This window comes from Eleutherodactylus coqui, chromosome 5, assembly GCF_035609145.1.
Source record: "Eleutherodactylus coqui strain aEleCoq1 chromosome 5, aEleCoq1.hap1, whole genome shotgun sequence".
NCBI classification, from domain to species: Eukaryota; Metazoa; Chordata; class Amphibia; order Anura; family Eleutherodactylidae; genus Eleutherodactylus; species Eleutherodactylus coqui.
Window position 1 is genome coordinate 234543447 of NC_089841.1, and position 18983 is coordinate 234562429.

General features: G+C 43.3%; 1 protein-coding gene across 3 annotated transcripts in view; it reads right to left on the reverse strand.

Moving 5' to 3' along the window:
• Window positions 1-1725: 1725 nt before the first annotated feature.
• Window positions 1726-18983, reverse strand: part of ADAMTSL1 (ADAMTS like 1) — a 669103-nt gene continuing 651845 nt past the window's right edge. For all 3 annotated transcript variants that reach the window (XM_066604352.1, XM_066604351.1, XM_066604354.1), the window contains 4 exons: window positions 13265-13472; window positions 10431-10540; window positions 7678-7898; window positions 1726-4330 (listed from right to left, as the gene is read on the reverse strand). In XM_066604352.1, the coding sequence (XP_066460449.1) occupies window positions 4224-4330; window positions 7678-7898; window positions 10431-10540; window positions 13265-13472 (646 nt within the window). In that variant the 3' untranslated portion in view covers window positions 1726-4223. The remainder of the gene's footprint in view (window positions 4331-7677; window positions 7899-10430; window positions 10541-13264; window positions 13473-18983) is intronic.

The window sequence follows — 18983 nt, forward strand, 5'->3', positions numbered from 1 at the left end:
GAAGATCTGAATTTACTTTGGGGGTCCCAGAAACTTTTTACATGCAGCAAGTATAGTCCTGACACAGTCAGGGGCGTCGTTGGCACTGGAAAATCTGGGATTTCCACCCCAATGCCCCAAATCCCCAAGTGAGTGCTGATCTAGTTGATAAGAATGGTAGAGCATGGACTCAGAGGCTTTCTGCTCTACTATTCTCTAAGCAGCGGCTCCTTTCCTTCATGCTCTCACAGTCCCGGCACAGGCAGCGCGTTGACATCACTACATTGTGCCTCCTGCACTGGGACTCTGACAGAGTATGACGGAAGAGAGATGCCATGTTGATTGGGCGTTCGGTGAGTACAGGGTTTGCTTTTTTACTGCATAGAGAATGGTAGAGCGGAAAGCCTCAGAGTCCCTGCTCTATCATTCTTAACAACCATATTAGGCACTTAATTGGGCATAATACTGTATAAGGAAGACATGTTATATAAGAAGGCTCTGTTGTGGAAGGGGGGCATTATAACTATAAAAGGGGGCCCTCAAGTGAGGCATTATTACTTTCGAAGGTGGACAATCATGTGGAGCATTATTACTTAAAGGAAGCCTTGTCACCTGCAAACAGCACTATAAGCTAAGTTATGGTGCTGTTCGAGGAGGTGATGGGGAGCCGGGTGGTATATTTTTTTATACCTACCTGCTCTTCTGTTCCTGCATCGTCACCCAATGAAGTCAGTGTGTTGTATAAAAATCTGACTCTTTCCAGACTGCCATGCATGCAGTCTTCCATAAACTTATATGGGGGAGTACTAGAGTTGAGCAAACGTACTCTTCCGAGCTTGATGCTTGTTCGAGTATTAGCATACTCGATGGTGCTCGATATTCGAGTGAGTACCACGCCCTGTTCGACCCTGCCCGGCATTACGATTTCCGAGAGAGAGAGAGAGACAAAAAAAAAAAAGCTCGGCACCCGGTGGGTCCCATACAAAAATGCTCGGGTCTCCCATTGAATTCAATGGGGTTCGTTACTCGAATAGAGCTCTCAAATTTTACGAAAAGCTCGACTCGAATAACGAACACCGGAGCATTTGGGTGCTCGCTCATCTCTAGATAGTACACACATGGTATTCTAAAAGCAGTCAAATTTCATGCGGCACGCCAACTTCACCGGGTGACAAAGAAGGAACAAAAGAGTGGGTGAGTATAAAAATATATCACCCGTCTTCCCGTCACCTCCCCAAACGGCACCATAACTTAGCTTATGGTGGTGTTTCCAGGTGATAGGTTCCCTTAAATAGGGGGGCACTCAAGTGAAGCATTATAAGGCCTCCTTCCCACGAACGGATTTCCGCCGCGTAATTCACGGCGAAAATCCGCTGCGTTGCCCGCAGCTATTAGGTTCTATTGAACCTAATAGCACAATGCTCACGATGCGTAATTCCACCGCGGAATTACGCACCGCGATTTCTCCCGTCCTCACCCGCAGCATGCTCTATTTTCTGCGGGTGAGGACGGGCTGTACGCACTGACGGCTTCCATTGCAGTCAATGGAAGCCGTCCGTTCACGCTATCTCCCGCTGTAACTAGCGGGAGATAGTGTGAAAAAACGCTTTCCCGCCCACCGCCGCGCGTCATCTGACGCCAAATGACGCGGCCGGCCGCGTCACGTGACACGCTCGGTGACGCGGCGGTGGTGGGCGGTGACGGGCGGTGACGCGGCGGTGGTGGGCGGGGAAGCGATTTCACGCTATCTCCCGCAGGTAAGTATAGGGGCTCTGGGGGGCGCCGTGACGGGCTTCACTGCGTAATATTACGCAGCGGCCCCCGTCACGCTCGTGGGAAGGAGGCCTTACTTTCAAAAGGGGCTCTCAGTTGGGGTATTATTACTTTATAAAAACTCAAAGGGGGAAGTATTAGCTTTAAAAAGGCACACAGGGGGCATTATTACTTTCAAAGGAGGGCATTAATAGTATGTGAAGGCATTATTACAGTGTAGAAGAACAAAGGGGGCACCATTATTATGTGGGGTACTAAAAAAAGAACTATGGTTGTTTGGGGCATTAACAGTCATGCTTTTACGGTGTGGTGCACTAATAATGTCTGTGGCACAGTTTTGCAGTAATTATAGCTAGGACAGTATTAATTCTGAAGTACAGTATTTGGGGGCACCGTAAAACACAACTGGTACAGTAATAGTGGTAGATAGGACAGTAACAGACACAGAATTAGGAATAGCAGCAGGATGAAGAGTTTGTGTAGTTTGGTAAAAGTTTTTGGGATGCTGGAAAAGCGTAAAACCAAAGATGTCTGTGTTGCAAACTTGCATAAACATTTTGTGGCTGGAGGAAGTCATCATGGAGCTCTGGGCTGGATAGAAAATACAAGAAAAGTGAACTATTCCAGTCAGAATGTATGTCACCCAAGATCACTGGATATAATGGTACTGTAATTAGTTATATATTCTGTAGAACACCTGTTTAGAGCTGATATTTAAAACTATATGGACACTATATAACAATATTCATCTTTGTACAGTGTTTTATATAGTAGCAGTATGGAAGTAATGTTCAGTCACTATGGAGTGGTCATGGTGTGGTGATATTGATTGTGCCATGTCTAGTGATATCGGTAATATTGTTTTTCTATAGTGGGTTTTGTTCAGTAACAGAATGGTAATATTAATCAGTTACTACAGAGTAGTAGTGGTAACGGTGTGATGGTTTTATTTCGGCCTTGTATAGTGACAGCATTGGTCTTTGTACAGTAACAGTATGTAGATAATATTTATTTACTGTATGGTGGTCATATTTGCCTCTGGTATAGTGGAAACAATGGTAACTATATGTGGACATGGGGGTGGTGGGGCTGCAACATATGCCTTGGGACTTGTGCCCCATATATTTTAAGACCCTAGCAACGCTCCTGACCTTAACACAGTGGAACTTTAGTGGGCAACGTGGAGCAATTAAATCAACTCCCATACACATGGAGTTTACAAGTTCTCTCTAGGTTGACCTGGACGCATGAGGTCTAGGACTTTCGCTGAATAACTTGAGTTTTGCAAGTCTGAAGTATAAATAACAGATAATAACATAAAAGTTGTCATTTTCCTAACCAAGTTAGTTGGGAATATTAAGTGCTTAGTTAATGTTGGATTCTGCTTTACACTATAGGAAGAAGAATACGGACATAAGAATGTTGCCTAGTGTATTATACATTATTATGTATTAGGGTTGAGTGTCTCGTAATCATTTACCCGTGGGCCATACGTCTCTGGTGGCTTACCTCCATCCACCCTATATGTCACGTTATGGATGCCATCGTCTTGTTCTGACACTGATACAGTATGTGGCCATGAACTCACAGTTTAGGTTCAGTGGAAAAACCCTTGAGGAACTTAAAAAATAAACTAAATCTAGCCCAGTGGCCTCAAAATGTACAAGTAACAAAGTGCTAAGAAAAGCTTAAATAATTCTCTTCTACTGTTTTCTATGGTTTTAAATTTGCACATTTCGGTTTGCCTTGTTGATCGTTCTCATTCTCAAAAGTGGCGGTAAAGTTAGCGGAATCTTGCCTTATGATGGTGGTCACTAATTCCATGTACCTTGTACTGGGGGAAGATGTGATTTATGAACTTCACAAGCCATTGCATGATGGGTCATGCCCGTAACCCTTGTCATGAAAGGTATATCTGTGCGAGAAACAGGCTCACTAGTAAGCAATGCTGTTGTTCTTCCTACGACTGTCTAGACAACTTAAGATTTGGTTCTGCTCCATCCAGTAGACAACTGGGTCCCAGCTTCGGTTCCTGTAGTGTGCATCATTGTGCAGTGCTCTATAGTGGGGCGGCGGAGGAAGCACAATAGAAAAATAGAATACAAAAATTACAAAAAGAACAATACATGTACATCCAGAGGTGTCCATCTGCCACCAAATCATTTGTGTCCCATCATAATCCCTTTTGTTCCTATGTTGCTTGAAAATCCTTTTGTAGGTCGCAGCATCCTCGTAAGTAAGGTCCATGATGCAACGAAAAGTATTTGTGCCTGGAGTCCTTATTCTCATTTCCCCCTGGTCGGATCGTGAGAAACATGAGTCGGGTACGTCCTTGTCTTCCCGTAGAGGAAGGGCCAAAACAGCGCACAACTAAATACAATCACAGGATCAACACAAGCCTGTGGATCAGCTCTGATCTTATTCTTGTCTCCTTCCCTAGCTAAAGCAAAGTTAGGCTTCCGAATGGGTCGTCATGCTTTCCCACAAGTCCCACAGCAGCGAGATTTAAACTGTGCAAGCTGACAAAGTTTCAGCTGTTTCACTTTTTCACAGTACCTGGTTGTATCTCTGCAGTCCACTAGAAGAAGAAATGAGAAAAAAAAATGTCACTTTAGGTCCCGATAATGTTAAACGGCAAGTACAATATATAAACAGGGGGTGGACAAAAATATGGAAACACCATGCAAAATGAATTGGATTTTAATCATTAGTACTAAGCTGCCCTTTTGACCCTTGCTTGGCTTTTCTGCCAAGTTTATGTTTACCTCACCTCTTGCCCTGCTCTGGGTTGTTTTGGGAGCCAGCTGGTAACTGCAGCTGAATTGCTCAAACCCCTGACCAATGGAACCTTGTTGTTCACAGCTGCCCGGCAGCAATTGATCTCTACATGTCTTATTGAAATATGATTTAGAATCCCATGTAATTTAAGACATGATTTTCACATGGTGTTTCCATATTTTTGTACAACCCCTGGCTACAATGGTCAGCCAAGAATAAATCTTAATTCTAGAGCAAATTATTGCATGCACTTCTATGATAGTCTCTGAACATGGGGTGGCAAACACTGCGGCAAGGCTTGAAATGAATCTAGCACCCCATCTGCTATGTTCGCACCATGTAGTATGGTATTGGAGGAGGGGCCCTCATGTGAGATACGATGCATCTGGTAGCAATATGAATTTGTCTTTTTCTGAATCATTGGCAGAATTTCATAAATGTTGAAAACTTTATGGCAATATAAAAATGGATGTTGATCCAATAAGGCATCATGTCAGCATGTGTGCACTTCATGTGCTACGTGATATTAATAATGCTCTTGTAGGCTGCAGCCTCATGCTGCGCGGGGCTCTCCATAGTATATTGAACAGTTGGACCCTGATATCTTATATCCCACTGAGATCTGTTATAGATCCTTTGTTGTAGACCATTCAATATAACCTTTTAACCTTTTCCCATCAGTAGTAATAAACTCAGCTAACACGCCCGGGGGGGCCTTCAGATGGAACGATTAGCATTCAAAGGACTTGCTCAAAAGTGATCGATGATCATTCGGTCTAAATGCAGCTAACGACTGAATGACGAACAAAAATGGTGCACTTTTCGGTCGTCATTCATTTTCTGCAGCATGAAAATCCTCGTTGGCTCATTCGCTTATCGTTCGGTTTAAACCGCGCTCATTCAGTCGTTCTCCGTCACTTATACAGCGAATGTGACAGACTGAACGATTCTCGTTTGAACGAGCCAACGATGTATCTGCTGTATAATAAGCTGCACGAGCGAGCGAACAAATGAGGACGTCATTCGCTTCGTCACGCGATAAATCGACTCGTCTAAAAGGGACGTTGCAGAGAAATCAATGCTACAATAAGAATAGCTGACCCAGCACTAACGTAAATCATTAGAAGAGATATAGAAGTCCTCACAAGGTAGTAATCATTAATACCCTTGATTTTAGTATAAGATGACTTATTTATATATTGTGCTACAGAGAGGGTTCACACATCACGGATTTATAGCAGCTTTTGGAGCAGATTCCATCCCTTCAATCTAAATTTGGTTGAAATGGTGACATCTGCAGCAAAATCTGCAACGGAATGGTCGCTGCATATTTGCTCGCATATCTGTGTTCCTTTACTGTAATTTTTGTGCGCGCAACCTGTGCACAAAAAAAGTGCTGCATTGAAATGGCCATTAGTTTCATGAGTTCAAAGTGTTCTATTTTCCTGTGCATTTCTGCAGGGAATGAGAACATGCTGCATATTTTTTTGCACGACGAAACGGGTCCTGTTTTCTGCATGCTATTTTTTTGTGCGCAAATATGCTTGTGTGAATCTGGCCATTATGTGAATCTGGTCATTATGTGAATCTGGTCATTCTTGGGGAACACAAACAACAAATGAGTAAATAAGGTAACGTCCCCTGGTGTGAGCAACGAGTCATAACTGACTCCTCGGGTGACGTCATATCATGACATTTTTTTGGCAGACTGTTTTTGTGGGGTGGTTTACAATTGCCTTCCCCAGTCATCTTTTACCCCCCAACAAGCTGGGTACTTGTTTTACTGACCTCGGAAGGATGAATCAACCTTGAGCTGGCTACCTGAACCAAGTGGGGATTGAACCTGCAACCTTTAGATAGTGAGCGAGAGCTTAGGACTGCATTCTCCTGCCCTAAAACTCTGAGGCTCTTTTAATTGAAGGGTTTCTGGTGACTATATACTAAACAGAATGGCATGATGGCACAAAGCAAGGAAAGCATGGCTTGTTGGCAGCTATTGGCTTAGTGCAAGGGCTCCTGTCCATGGGGGTTTGCATAAAACATGCTGAGATGCATTTCTTGAGCATATCCATACGCAATGTCTGCACGCACATGTGCATGGATCAATCAAAGTCCATTGATTCCATTTACCACGTATCACGCGGTCGTACAACGCACACATAATTTGTGGTGAAAACACGGTTATGGACACGAGCCCTATGGCACCCAGAAACCATTTTGGCTGTTACGTAACTGCAGTGGTCTGTCCCCTGGGCTTCAGAGGATGCACAGTAGACACTCTCGCTTTCCACTAGTTCAGAACTTTTTAGGAATCTCTCCGATGTTGTTTAAAGTTCCCCTTTTCCTTTTGACAAGTGCCCTCTATATACATGGTGTCACTTGGTTCATCAGAGAGTAACCATTAATAGGTCTACATGTTTTATCTGATGTTATATACTGTGGCGTCGTTTTAAAGATAGCTAGTTGGGCTATTGCAGATGCAAACATCCGCCATCTGTCTAGCACTCACACGAACAATTGCTCAACTTTTCCTAATGTTAATCTACAACTCCACTCAAAAAGTATGAATTCGGGAGTGCCGTCCCCTATAAGTTTCCTTCACCCCGTGGAGCCAGGATTTTGTTAATCAGGGAAAAGAAAGTTCCTGTTTTCCAACTTGCTATCTCCATGTCATTTCTGCAAATACAGAAATGATCCCTGAAGAGAAGACTTCCCGCTTCCCGGACCCCTCAGAGTAACGGATGGGGCCAGGGAGTAGGAAATTGTACTTATTGGTACTGAATCTAGAGTTACTTGTGTGACTTTAGGCTTTATAACTCAGCTATAGGAAGTCATAGTCGGTAAAATAACATCAATGACCTTACATATGGCTGCATTTGCTAAGGTGCGATGTTGATGGGACGTGAAAATGCGACTATGCATTATACACACTTTCCCAAATGGCGGGCAAATTGGAAGCGACTCACTGGAAAACTGCATGCTGCAAATACCACTGTGTAAGCAGTGATGACACGAAGGCAAAGACTGCTTCTGGCATTGTACACACAATCTTGTCAATCCTTTACCAGCGATTTGGGGAACTGTGACAAGGGACCTTGAAATCCACTTAAATCGTACCTTAGTAAATCCAGCCCTTACAGCTCATACCATTCTCACAAGGTGCCATGTTGCAGCGTTGCCAGTTAGAGGGACGGGATCTCCAGGAACACATATGCTCTTGAACAAGCTTGCCTGTACGATGATGAACGCACTCAACACGTCTGGATTGGAATCCATAGCTGCCGCACGTGGCCGTGCAAAGGGTCCACGGAGACACCCTCCACTGTACGCTGCACATGTCTGCCAGGCAGTTCTGTGTACTGAGCGGCCTGGGGAAGAGGAAAAACAGTTCACTTTTAGTAGATCACAAAATACGAACAACTTTGTATCTTTCAAAAAACAAATACTTTCAAAAAAGTTTACAATTGTTGAGAATTACCACCGATATTGCAGATATCATCCGTTTACGCTGACAACCTTACGGAGGACAATGATGTAGAACTGCATAGAAACAGACTACCAATGTCTAGATCAAACCGCAGGGACAAGTAGCGGGAACGTTCTACAACTAAATAATACATAGTAACAAAGTATGGCCGAAAGGAGACAATGTCCATCTAGTTCAGCCTGTTACCACCCCCCTTGTTGATCCAGAGGAAGGCAAAAAAACCCCAATGAGGCAGACACCAATCTGGCTCATTAGGAGGAAAGAATTCCTTCCCGACTTCATAATGGCAGTCAGAATAATCCCTGGATCAATGTTTTGAAAGTTCCTACCTGATTCCAAGACCCGGATTAACAGCCCCGCTGGTCACCTAATATATATATCCTGTAATATCATAGCGCTCCAGAAAGACATCTAGTCCGTCTTAGACTCCTCTATCGGTTTGGCCATCACCACGCCCTCAGGCAGAGAGTTCCACAGTCTCACTGCTCTTACAGTAAAGAACCCCCTTCAGTCTTGCTGATGAAACCTTCATTCCTCTAACCATAGTGGATGCCCGTGGCACGGACTCAGAAGGTGCAATAGCGGAGAACGGTGAGGACAACAATCCTTCCTGTTAACCCCTTACATGTCATGATCAATGTTGATTGCAGCATGTAAAGGGTTTACAGTGGAAGGGCGCTCCCTCTGTGAAGTCATCTGCCCTAGGCCATGTAGTCGCAGATCATGCAACTCATTATCAGAGCAATCGCAGGGACATAAAAATTGTAAAAACAAGCAGAAAAAAATAGTAAAAGAAAAACACATTTATGCGCACTTTTCCCTCTTTGTTTGAAAAAAGAAAGAAAACGTAAAAAACTGACATGTTGGTAGCATTGTATCTGTAATGACCTGAGCATGCGGCTGGCTGATATAGCTGACTACAAGTGCTCAGCTATTTCCGGCAGTTCCACTGAACAATAATGGAGCAGCACTGCACATGTACGACTGCTGCGCCGCTCAATCTCCTCACTGCCAGGAAGGAGGAGGTGGACACAAGACCCCACTTCTTGGAACAATGCAGATCTCAGCGGTGAGACCCCCATGATCACACTTATCACCTATCCTATCGAAAAGTGTGCTTTCTGCTACAACCCCTTTAAAGTGGGTCTATCAGTATGATATTCTGCTTTAGTCCATGGCACCACCGGATAAAGTGATTAAGAGAAAAGAAGACAGTATTCTATTACAGCTGATTCATATATGTTGGAGACTTTGCCAGAGAAGTGGCTAACGAGGTTTAAAAGAGTACTCCAATCATAGCAAGTTACCCCTATCCACACAAGCGTTGGGACCCCCATTGATCCTGAGATTTCAGCATGTCCCCAAGCATGGGCTGCTGAGGCCGAGCACCCACACCTCTGCTCTGTTCACTTTAGTAGGAGCTCCAAAGTTAGCAGAGTTCAAGCTCTCAGATATTTCCAGTGGTCCCAATTAGTAAGTTATCCCATATAGTACGGATAGAGAATAAGGTGCTATGCAGGGCAAAACCCTGTAACAATGATAAATGTAAGGTTATGCACATGGGAGGGGAATATATATACACTCTATATACACTTTAGGTATATACTGTACTTCAAAGTATACCAAACGTTACAGCTCTACAGGTTTTCACTGTACCTTCAAGTAATAGATCTCTCAGTGCGGCTACCGGATTCTGCTCCCCTGTTCCTTTCCTTCCTTCCTAGACTTAGTTCCACACGTGTGGCAATAATCTGTATCCTAATAGGGCTTCGTGTGAAGCGTTTTACATGTATATTACGACTATCATACTTCCTTTTATTGCAGCTCAGACTGTAAGAATGCCGTAACTATATTATAATACACATCCCCATTAAATTACAGAACCAAATGGACGCAGTCGGTCACTGGGACTCCAGATATGAGCAAATTACTCTAAAGGCTAGGTGGCTTAAAGAGCTTACAGTCTGATTGCTAGGAAAACTAAAGCATCCCCACATTTTCCCCAGGAAATCACTAGATGAAATTGAGCGTGCTTATCCTATTCGGAGTTCATTTACAGGGTAATTTAAAACAGATATGCTGGTGTAATAATGTCAAGAACATAGTAACATATGTTAATACGCACATATACACTGCAATAACTGAAAATAATAGCACCGATACCTTGGGTGGTTGTAGTACTTAGCGTGGTTTCACACGGGGTTCCGCTTTCCTGCTCCATTCAGTGAACAGGAAAGGGGAATCCCAGCGGCCAAACGGCTCTGTCTCAGGATGGAACCGAAGAGCGCCGAATGGAACCCATTGACTCTAATGGGTCAACCGAAGGTTCCGACGCAGATGTGAAACCACTCTGGTACCAATGACTTACAAAATGCCGAGGTCTAATGTTTTATTAATAGAAAACATGTATTACCTGGGTAAGACCTGGCATTGTTCTGGAGATATAATGGTTCCATCTCGGGTTTGACAGTACACCTGTCTATGCTGCACGGCTGTTCGTGGTCCTATGCAGGGTCCATGACACTACACAAACAGATATAGGTATTATGTTAATTGTAAGCAGTATAACAAGTCGTCAACTTCAAATGTGTTTAACAATCCAGTAACAATGTGTAAAATGTAATGTAGCAAGTAAAATAAGGCTGGTTTCACCTCACATCTGCATCGGAATCTTTGGTCGAAGGTTCTTCTGCAGAACCGGCTCAAAATACCAGAAGAAAAAGCTCTGCATGACGGGCAGCTGAGCGGAAACCAAAGTGACCCCATTATAGTCAATAGGGTCCATCTGGGGCTGTTCGGTTCCATCCTGAGACGGAGGTGTTTGCTCGCGGGGATTCCCCTTTCCTGCTCCGTGAACAAAGCAGGAAAGTGGAACCCCTAATGCAGATGTGAGACCACCCTAAGACAAGGTATATGAACATCTCTCACACACTTGTTTATGGAGAGTCAAACACCCATCACTTTCTAGCAGTGCATTGTGTGGGGTGCAGCAAGGCCATCTGCTCCTTTTAATTTGGAAGTCAATGCCTCAGTCATTTCACCAAAGTTTTGCATGATGCAAGATTCAGAGTGTGAAATCCAAAGGTCTTCTCCCTTCCATATATACTGACTGCAATAACTCCTAGTCTAGCAAATCAATCAAATGTGAAACATTTAAAGGAACATGAGTTTGAGCACAGCAAGGGAGTAAATAAGTACTTAAAGCGGCCCTCCAGTCCTGGAGAAACAAAGATGGCCAATCCGCTGCTCTTGACTACCTGATGCGCTCTGTGCATAGTATGCATTGGTAGTCTAAGACCCTACATGCTGATCTGACAGGCTAGCATTGCTCACATGAGCAGCACTAGCCAATCAAAGCAGATGTAGTGTCTTAGACTAATGATATATAAGGTGTGGCCTTCTTTGATTGTCCAGGACTGGAGACTTTAAAAAAGTATTAATATGTACTTTAGGTGACCCTTTTGCCCTAGGGAGAAGATCTGCTGAGACACCAAAGGGGTGGACTTTACCTGGTGCCCTCCTTTCTCCCTGTTGCATTGCAGATTTGCCTGTTCCTGGGCTTCTTCTCTGGTATTCCAAGATGGTTGCCGCACTCTTATTACTATTCACTGCACACTTCATTGATATTCAAACACTGCATTCTACTTTTGGACTGGCTAGCGCTGCTCATGTGAGCAGTACTGGCCAATCGGAGCATCATGTAGTGTCTTAGACTACTGATGCATTACAAGTGCTCAGTGTGCATCAGGTAAACTAAGAAACGGTACAGCCATCTTGGAAGAAGGAAGAGGGACCCAATGGACAGGTGTATCTGCGACAGAATGGGGAGAAAGGAGGGTACCGGGTAATATAATTTAACCCCTCAGGACCCTGGACCTATGTTGTGCTGGGACTAGAGGCAAGCTGTTCACACATATTGTTCATAATCCAATGACAATGGTAGAAAATATTTCCAAATATGGTTTATAGTAAAGTAAGGTAATAATATGCGAGAGCCCTTAAATTGGATTTCCATACACTGGAACACAAACTTTGTATCCTACATTAGTATGACCGATAAGGCAGACTGAGCGCATAGGATACTAGCCTGGGAATAACTATGATTTAATCTATCTTATGAAGGGAAATAAGTCAAGATCACATGAAAGGACATGCATATAACCATATGCAGAGCACATGAGGAAGCACAACTGATCCATGGCTCATTTGACACCTTGTGATGCCTCTGTCAGAGCGGCTGGCTCAAGAACACATAAGAGACAGTCAAGTAACAACAAACAAACTCCATCCAAATGCCTGAGGGCATAGTTTGTAACATTAAAGACTGCTCTGCAGAAGAAAACAAATGCACGTTTGACAGCACACATATATATTTATGTTTTCAATTAAAATGCTTTCATTTCTCTTCTGAAAATCCCCATACGATGTACACTAAATACACTAAAGATGCCCAGCGGCTCGATGCCTTGAATGTGTCTCTACCGCCTACTGACAGATGTTATGCCTTAAGGTGGTCATACACACTAGAAGTTGGCTGCCGATTTTGGCGTGACTGGCCAACCATCTAATGTACATTAGATGTTAACCTGACATTCGTTTGGTAGATGTAGGAAAGGAGAAGGATTGGATATGTTGAATCTAATATGCCCAATCCTTTTGTTCTTAAGGGGGATAAGCCACCTCCAGAAGCCTTTCTGTCAATTCATCATCCGGCAGTGGGTCATTCTATGTTGAAAACACATGTATGCTCGGTTGAACTGAGCATGCACATGTATGTGGATGATGGGGAAGAATAGCTGTCAACTGAATAAGCCTTTGGCTGACAACTATTGACGGTCGCTTCTTCTGGAGAAGGACAGATCAATCGGATATGAGATCAATCGGACATAGAGGTATTATTTGAAAGAGTAAATCAGTTGTAACCCGTGAAGTACAACATTTGTAAGCAAGGAATCATAAGACCAGGCATTAGGACTTCTTTTCTTGAAGTTCAATGGACGACAATTACGAGCATCTCGAACTTCTGAAACTCGGAGGAGGTAGAGTTGCAGAGGAAAGACTGATTGTCCGAGCAAGGACTTGGGAGAGGTTCGGAGTGACAAACATTCATGTAGTGTGCCAAGCGAATTGCATTGCCATTGCATTCTAATGAGTGCCGTGTCAGGCTAATAAGCGTAGGCGATTGGTGTTTAGTTAAGGACAATGTACAATCTACAAGGTCTCTACTTCAGTATTCCATTCTCTTACCTGTCCCCATGAAGATGTGGCCCATTCTACACACAGCTGTCTGCTGCAGCTCTGACTATCAACAGGACGTTTTGCCGACAATATACAGATATCATTTGGGACTGGAACCGAAATGCCTCCACCGGTCATCTTCTGGCATGTCACTCGACGGGTCTGGACTCCCCCTCCACAGCTTTGTGAACATGTTGACCATGATGTAACCATCCATCTTAAGGGAAAAGAGTAACAGAATTATATTATTTATTCCTAGTTGTCTGTCTGTTGATCTGAGTATTATATATAGCATTGGCAATAATACACCGTACGAAAGTTAATCAAGATAGTCATTCAACAACAAGAAAGTCATGTAATTAATTCATTCATGTAATTCATTTTTTCCAGCGTTATGTAACTGCCGTCTCATTTCCCATTTGTTCACATAAAAGTCAAACATTTGAAAAGGTACGAAAAACTTTTGTCTGCAGTGTCTGGCTGGGGTGCCTAGGGTCCACCGATATAATATCATATAGGGCCATTATCTACAAACCGGAAGCAATAGCACTTGCACCATAAATCACATTTCGCACTTGCTTCTTGCAGAGCGTGATGCAAACAGTGGACAAGGAATACATTGTAAATGACTAAAGCACGCTGCTAACTAATGCCTTAGATGTGAGCACATTTTTATTTTTCTCATTTTATATTATCTACCTGGATAGAATACCTCTCAGATTTATGCTAATGCGATACGGATTGGAAATATCTAAGGAATAACAGTATTATTCATTGTATGTCCATATGTGTACAGTGCCTAGGGCACAGGTTCTTTTAAAGTATTTAAATAACATATTATGAATATATAAATTATTATAAATATATATAATATATATTTTATTTTATACATTAACCTACTTTCTCAGTGAATCTATTATATTATGTAGAACCATTTCTCATATATATAGAGGTAAGACTCTGTTACATTATGGAATGGAAGAATGAAAATAAAACAGCTGTCTGGATCTGTCAAAATGACGGAACCCATTGGCTATAATGGGTTCCGTCCAGTTTCCGCCATAGGCTCCATTATTTTAATGGAAAACATACAGCAGCATAGTAGGCTATTTTTCCTGGCATTTCGGACGGAACCATATAATCATAGCAACATATTATGTAAGGCTGAAAAAAAAAGACATATGTCCATCAAGTTCAGCCTATTAATTCCCAATATTGATTCAGAGGAAGGCAAAAAAAACCCAATGAAGTTGAAGCCAATTTTCCCCATTTAAGTGAAAATATTATTTCTTGACTCCAATCTGGCAATCGGAATAATCCCTGGACCCTTCTAAAGTTATTGATGATTATAACATATAATATTGTATCATTCAAGAAAGGCGTCCATGCCCAAACTCTTTTAGTAAGCTCACCATCACTACATCCTCAGGCAGAGAGTTCCATAGGCTCACTGCTCTTACAGTAAAGAACCCCCGTCTATATCAGTGTAGAAACCAATAATTGAAATCTGAACAGAGCCTATCGGTCCCTTTAGACCTGCCGATTTATTGTTTGAATGAGCCAACGATATCAGAGTTCGCTTGTGTGGCCTGTTCATATGGGCAAATACATCGTTGGTTCATTCAAACAAGAAACTGTTCAGTCGTTCACATTTGCTGTATAAGTGAATGAGAACAACTGAATGATCGGTATTTAATCTAAACGATAAGTCAATGAGCCAACGATTATTTGTACGCTGCATAAAATGAACGAAAAGCGAACAACTTCTCATTCATTGCTCAATGATTGGCTGCATTTACACTGAACGACTATCATTCATTTGAGCTCATTTGCATATCATTCATTCCGTGTAAAAGGGCCTTATGTCCAGTGTAGAGGGAAATACTGTATGTAGTGAACGCCATGTTTCCAGTACCTCATTATTCCCTTATTATACTGCTTACCTCATCCTATGTACTAAATCAGGCCAGCTGGGTCCCAATGAAGTCTGCTGAATGAGCTGTGTTAGTTCATTTTAGTTGGTGGCAAGAATGTAGCAACCATTACATTGAGCTGATCTGTTTTCATGGATGGTTAAATACCAGTAATTTCAGGGAAAAATATATAAGAAACATATATGGTAAATCCTATAGTTGTTTAAAGAAGGGTTAATAAAAACCTATACGGAGTTTATCTAGACAAATCACTGGATTAGAGGAGGAGGACAGACCACCGTCCCACTGTTCGGCCAACACCCTATGGCTGCACAGCTGTACATGTGAGAAGATGAGGAATGCACTTTTTCATGGATCAACACATCCATCCTAGAGAGGCAAGTAAAAGTCCGTAGCACTGCTCTCCTGAAGTGTTATGCTTCGTCTCGTCCCCGGAGGCCAACTTATATTATTGTCCTCTGCTTCCACCACGGATTGCATGCAGCCAAGAGCAGCGTTCAGGTTGAAATGAAAACAGGATGCAGAACATTTCTGATTTTATGTAACTTTCCCATATAGTTTCCTTTGGTGCTGGCAAAGTAGCTATTTCCTTGGAGATGTATCATCACGTTAGCGTTATGGTTGAACTAAAGTTCACTAATAATTAGGTGAGCAGAAGTAGGCCAATGAGTTCAAGGATGTCAATGTGTAAAACTATTTTATGGAAGTCTGTTATATGATCTGGCAAACATTGCTCAAATATTTCAGAGAAAAATGAATAACTCCAGACACTTCCAATAGATTATGGCCGATTAGTATTCTTATTGGTAAGCTAACGGACACAGATGTAAGATGTAAGATCACATTCAATCAGTTGCTTGCTCATGTGCCGCACCTCAAAATCATCTACAGAATCCGTCCATTTCTTATTGTGGATCCATTGAAAACTCTTACTGTTGCTCTGATCCATTCTCAGCTGGATTACTGCAATTCCTTACTGATTGGTCTTTCCCTCACTAAACTCTCCCCTCGCTATCTATCCTGAATGCAGCAGTCAGCCTAATCTTTCTGTCCAGCCACTACACTGATGCCTCTCCACTGTGCCAGTCATTATACTGATGTCTCCCCCCGTGCCAGTCACTACACTGATATCTCCACCCCGTGCCAGTCACTACACTGATGTCCCACCCCCCTGTGACAATCACTACACTGATTGCTCCACCCTGTGCTAGTCACTACACTGATGGCTCCATCCTGTGCCAGTCACTATACTGATGCCTCCCTCTGTGCCAGTCACTGCACTGATGCCTCCACACTGTGCCAGTCACTTTACTGATGTATTTCTCCCAAGCCAGTCACTACACTGTAGGCGCCACCCTGTGTCAGTTACTACACTAATGCCACCACCCTGTGCCAGTCACTACACTAATGCCACCACCCTGTGCCAGTCACTACACTGAAGTCTCCCACCCATAGCAGTCACTACACTGATGGCTCCCCCCTGTGCCAATCACTGCACTGATGCCTCCCTCCTGTGCCAGTCACTGCACTGATGCCTAGCCCTATGCCAGTCACTGCACTGATGCCTCCCCCTGTGCCAGTCACTGCACTAATGCCTCCCCCTGTGCCAGTCACTGCACTAATGCCTCCCCCTGTGCCAGTCACTGCACTGATGCCTCCCCCTGTGCCAGTCACTGCACTGATGCCTCCCCCTGTGCCAGTCACTGCACTGATGCCTCCCCCTGTGCCAGTCACTGCACTGATGGCTCCACCTTGTGCCAGTCACTGCACTGATGGCTCCACCTTGTGCCAGTCACTGCACTGATGTATTCCCCCTATGCCAGTCACTGCACTGATGCCTCCCCTCTGTGCCACTCACTACATTGGTTAACTGTCATATAAAATACAATTTAAACTCATCACTCATATCCATAGGGACCTCCATAATGCTGCACCGCCCTATATCTCCTCCCTCATCCCTGTCTACTGCCCAACCCTGCTCTCCACTCTGATAAAGGATCTTACGCTAATGGTCCTTTTAAACGAGCCAATTCTCGTTTGTACAAGCGAGTGACATCTCCGCTAACTCGTTCAGCCTGTTTAGACAGGCAAATGCACCACTGGCTCGTTCAAACAAGAATCTTTCAGCCTATAGGTGAATGAGAGGGACTGAACGTCGCTGTTTTGAACCAAACAATAAGCAAACGAGCCAACGATAATTTTTCTGCCTGCATAAAATGAACGTCGTTCAGTCATTGGCTCGTATTTAGACCGAACTATTATCATGCAATTTCACTCATTTAAAGGATTGTTTGAATGATAATCGTTTTTTAACCTGAAACCATCTCCAAGATTTTTGCCGAGGTGACCCAATTCTCTGGTATGAGCTACCCAAGACAATCAGGGCTAATTCCTGAAAAAAACATAGTTTTAAGTGTACCCTAAAAACACAAAATTGTAGGGATTTAGCCCAATAGCTGTAAACGTGCATCGGTCAAGGGCTGAGTGCTGGTACCGTAATTAATCCAGAGAACAGTGTCCCATGCCTCACGTTTCCAGAAAAAATAGACATATTTGTGGTGGGAAAACATCTAAGAATCTGCAGGTGATGACTGGGAAAAGAAGTTGGCTTCTGGGACTCTGGAACTAAAGAATCGCTAAAACATTCCTTCTGTACAATCTGCTGAGGATCTCCCCCTATTTGTAGGGTTACCTCAGCTTCCAAATATAGTCAAAGTAAGTAAAACATATATAGAGAAGAATATCGGTAATTGCCAGGTATCCTGTTCATGTGATCCCGGTTCCAGCACATCTCAGAGCTGGCCAGGTCTTCCATCGGACAAGCTGTACATAGTTATCCGCGTCCTTTGTTCATAGTAGAGGGTGGGTCAAGCCAGGACATGATCACATTGACCCTTTCAACACTATATGTAATGCAAGCTATTTCCTAGGATGAATATGTATTTTGTGTGGATGTGGCAAATTATCTGTGAATAAGCAATCAATGATTTAATCGCGCTTGTATTTTTTCAGTGCCACCCTTTTTTCTGACATAAGGTTCATACATTTGGCAATGCGAAACTGGTGGAGGAGTCGAGTCATTTATCATTATGTTGTAACGTACAGCAGGGTCATTGTCAACACAACAAAATCTCCTGGCTTCTTATATACATTTGTGGTCTACACCCATTATTTTGGGGCCTAAAGTGCCCTGAAATCTCCCATGTGAGGCCTGAAGAAGAACATTCCAGGTTACATATGGCATAAGGCTTCCTAGTGCCTCGCAAAGGGGGTTAGAGACACATAAACTATTCTTGTTGAAATCTCCTGTCCACACATGCAATTGTTGGTATCGATGAGAAGTTAGTTTTTGCATGCAGAGTGGAGTTAACAAAAATACAGAGCTCTGGCAGTAAAACAGTGGGAGGAGAAAATATAAAGCAGAAAAGGAGATATACATAGTATTTAGTACACCTGATGTAATAAAAAGCGGAATGAGCCATTTAATGGCCAGGACAAGTATACTCAACTTTTGAGATATGTGGGACTTGATGCTATTTCTTGAGCTCCGTTCTAATTAATAAAATGGCAATTTCTGTGTCTGTAGTCCATGTTCTATCATCATTTTATGTATTTTTTATAATATCAGGATGTTGGTCTATTGCAGTGGTGGTGAACCTATGGCACGCGTGCCAGAGGCGGTACGCAGAGCCCTCCCTGCTGGCACACGTCGCAATTGGCCGCTCACCACTAGTGAATACCGGCAAGGGCCGCGGCTCCCCTGCCGGCATTCACCCAGCTGCGCTGCTAGCAGC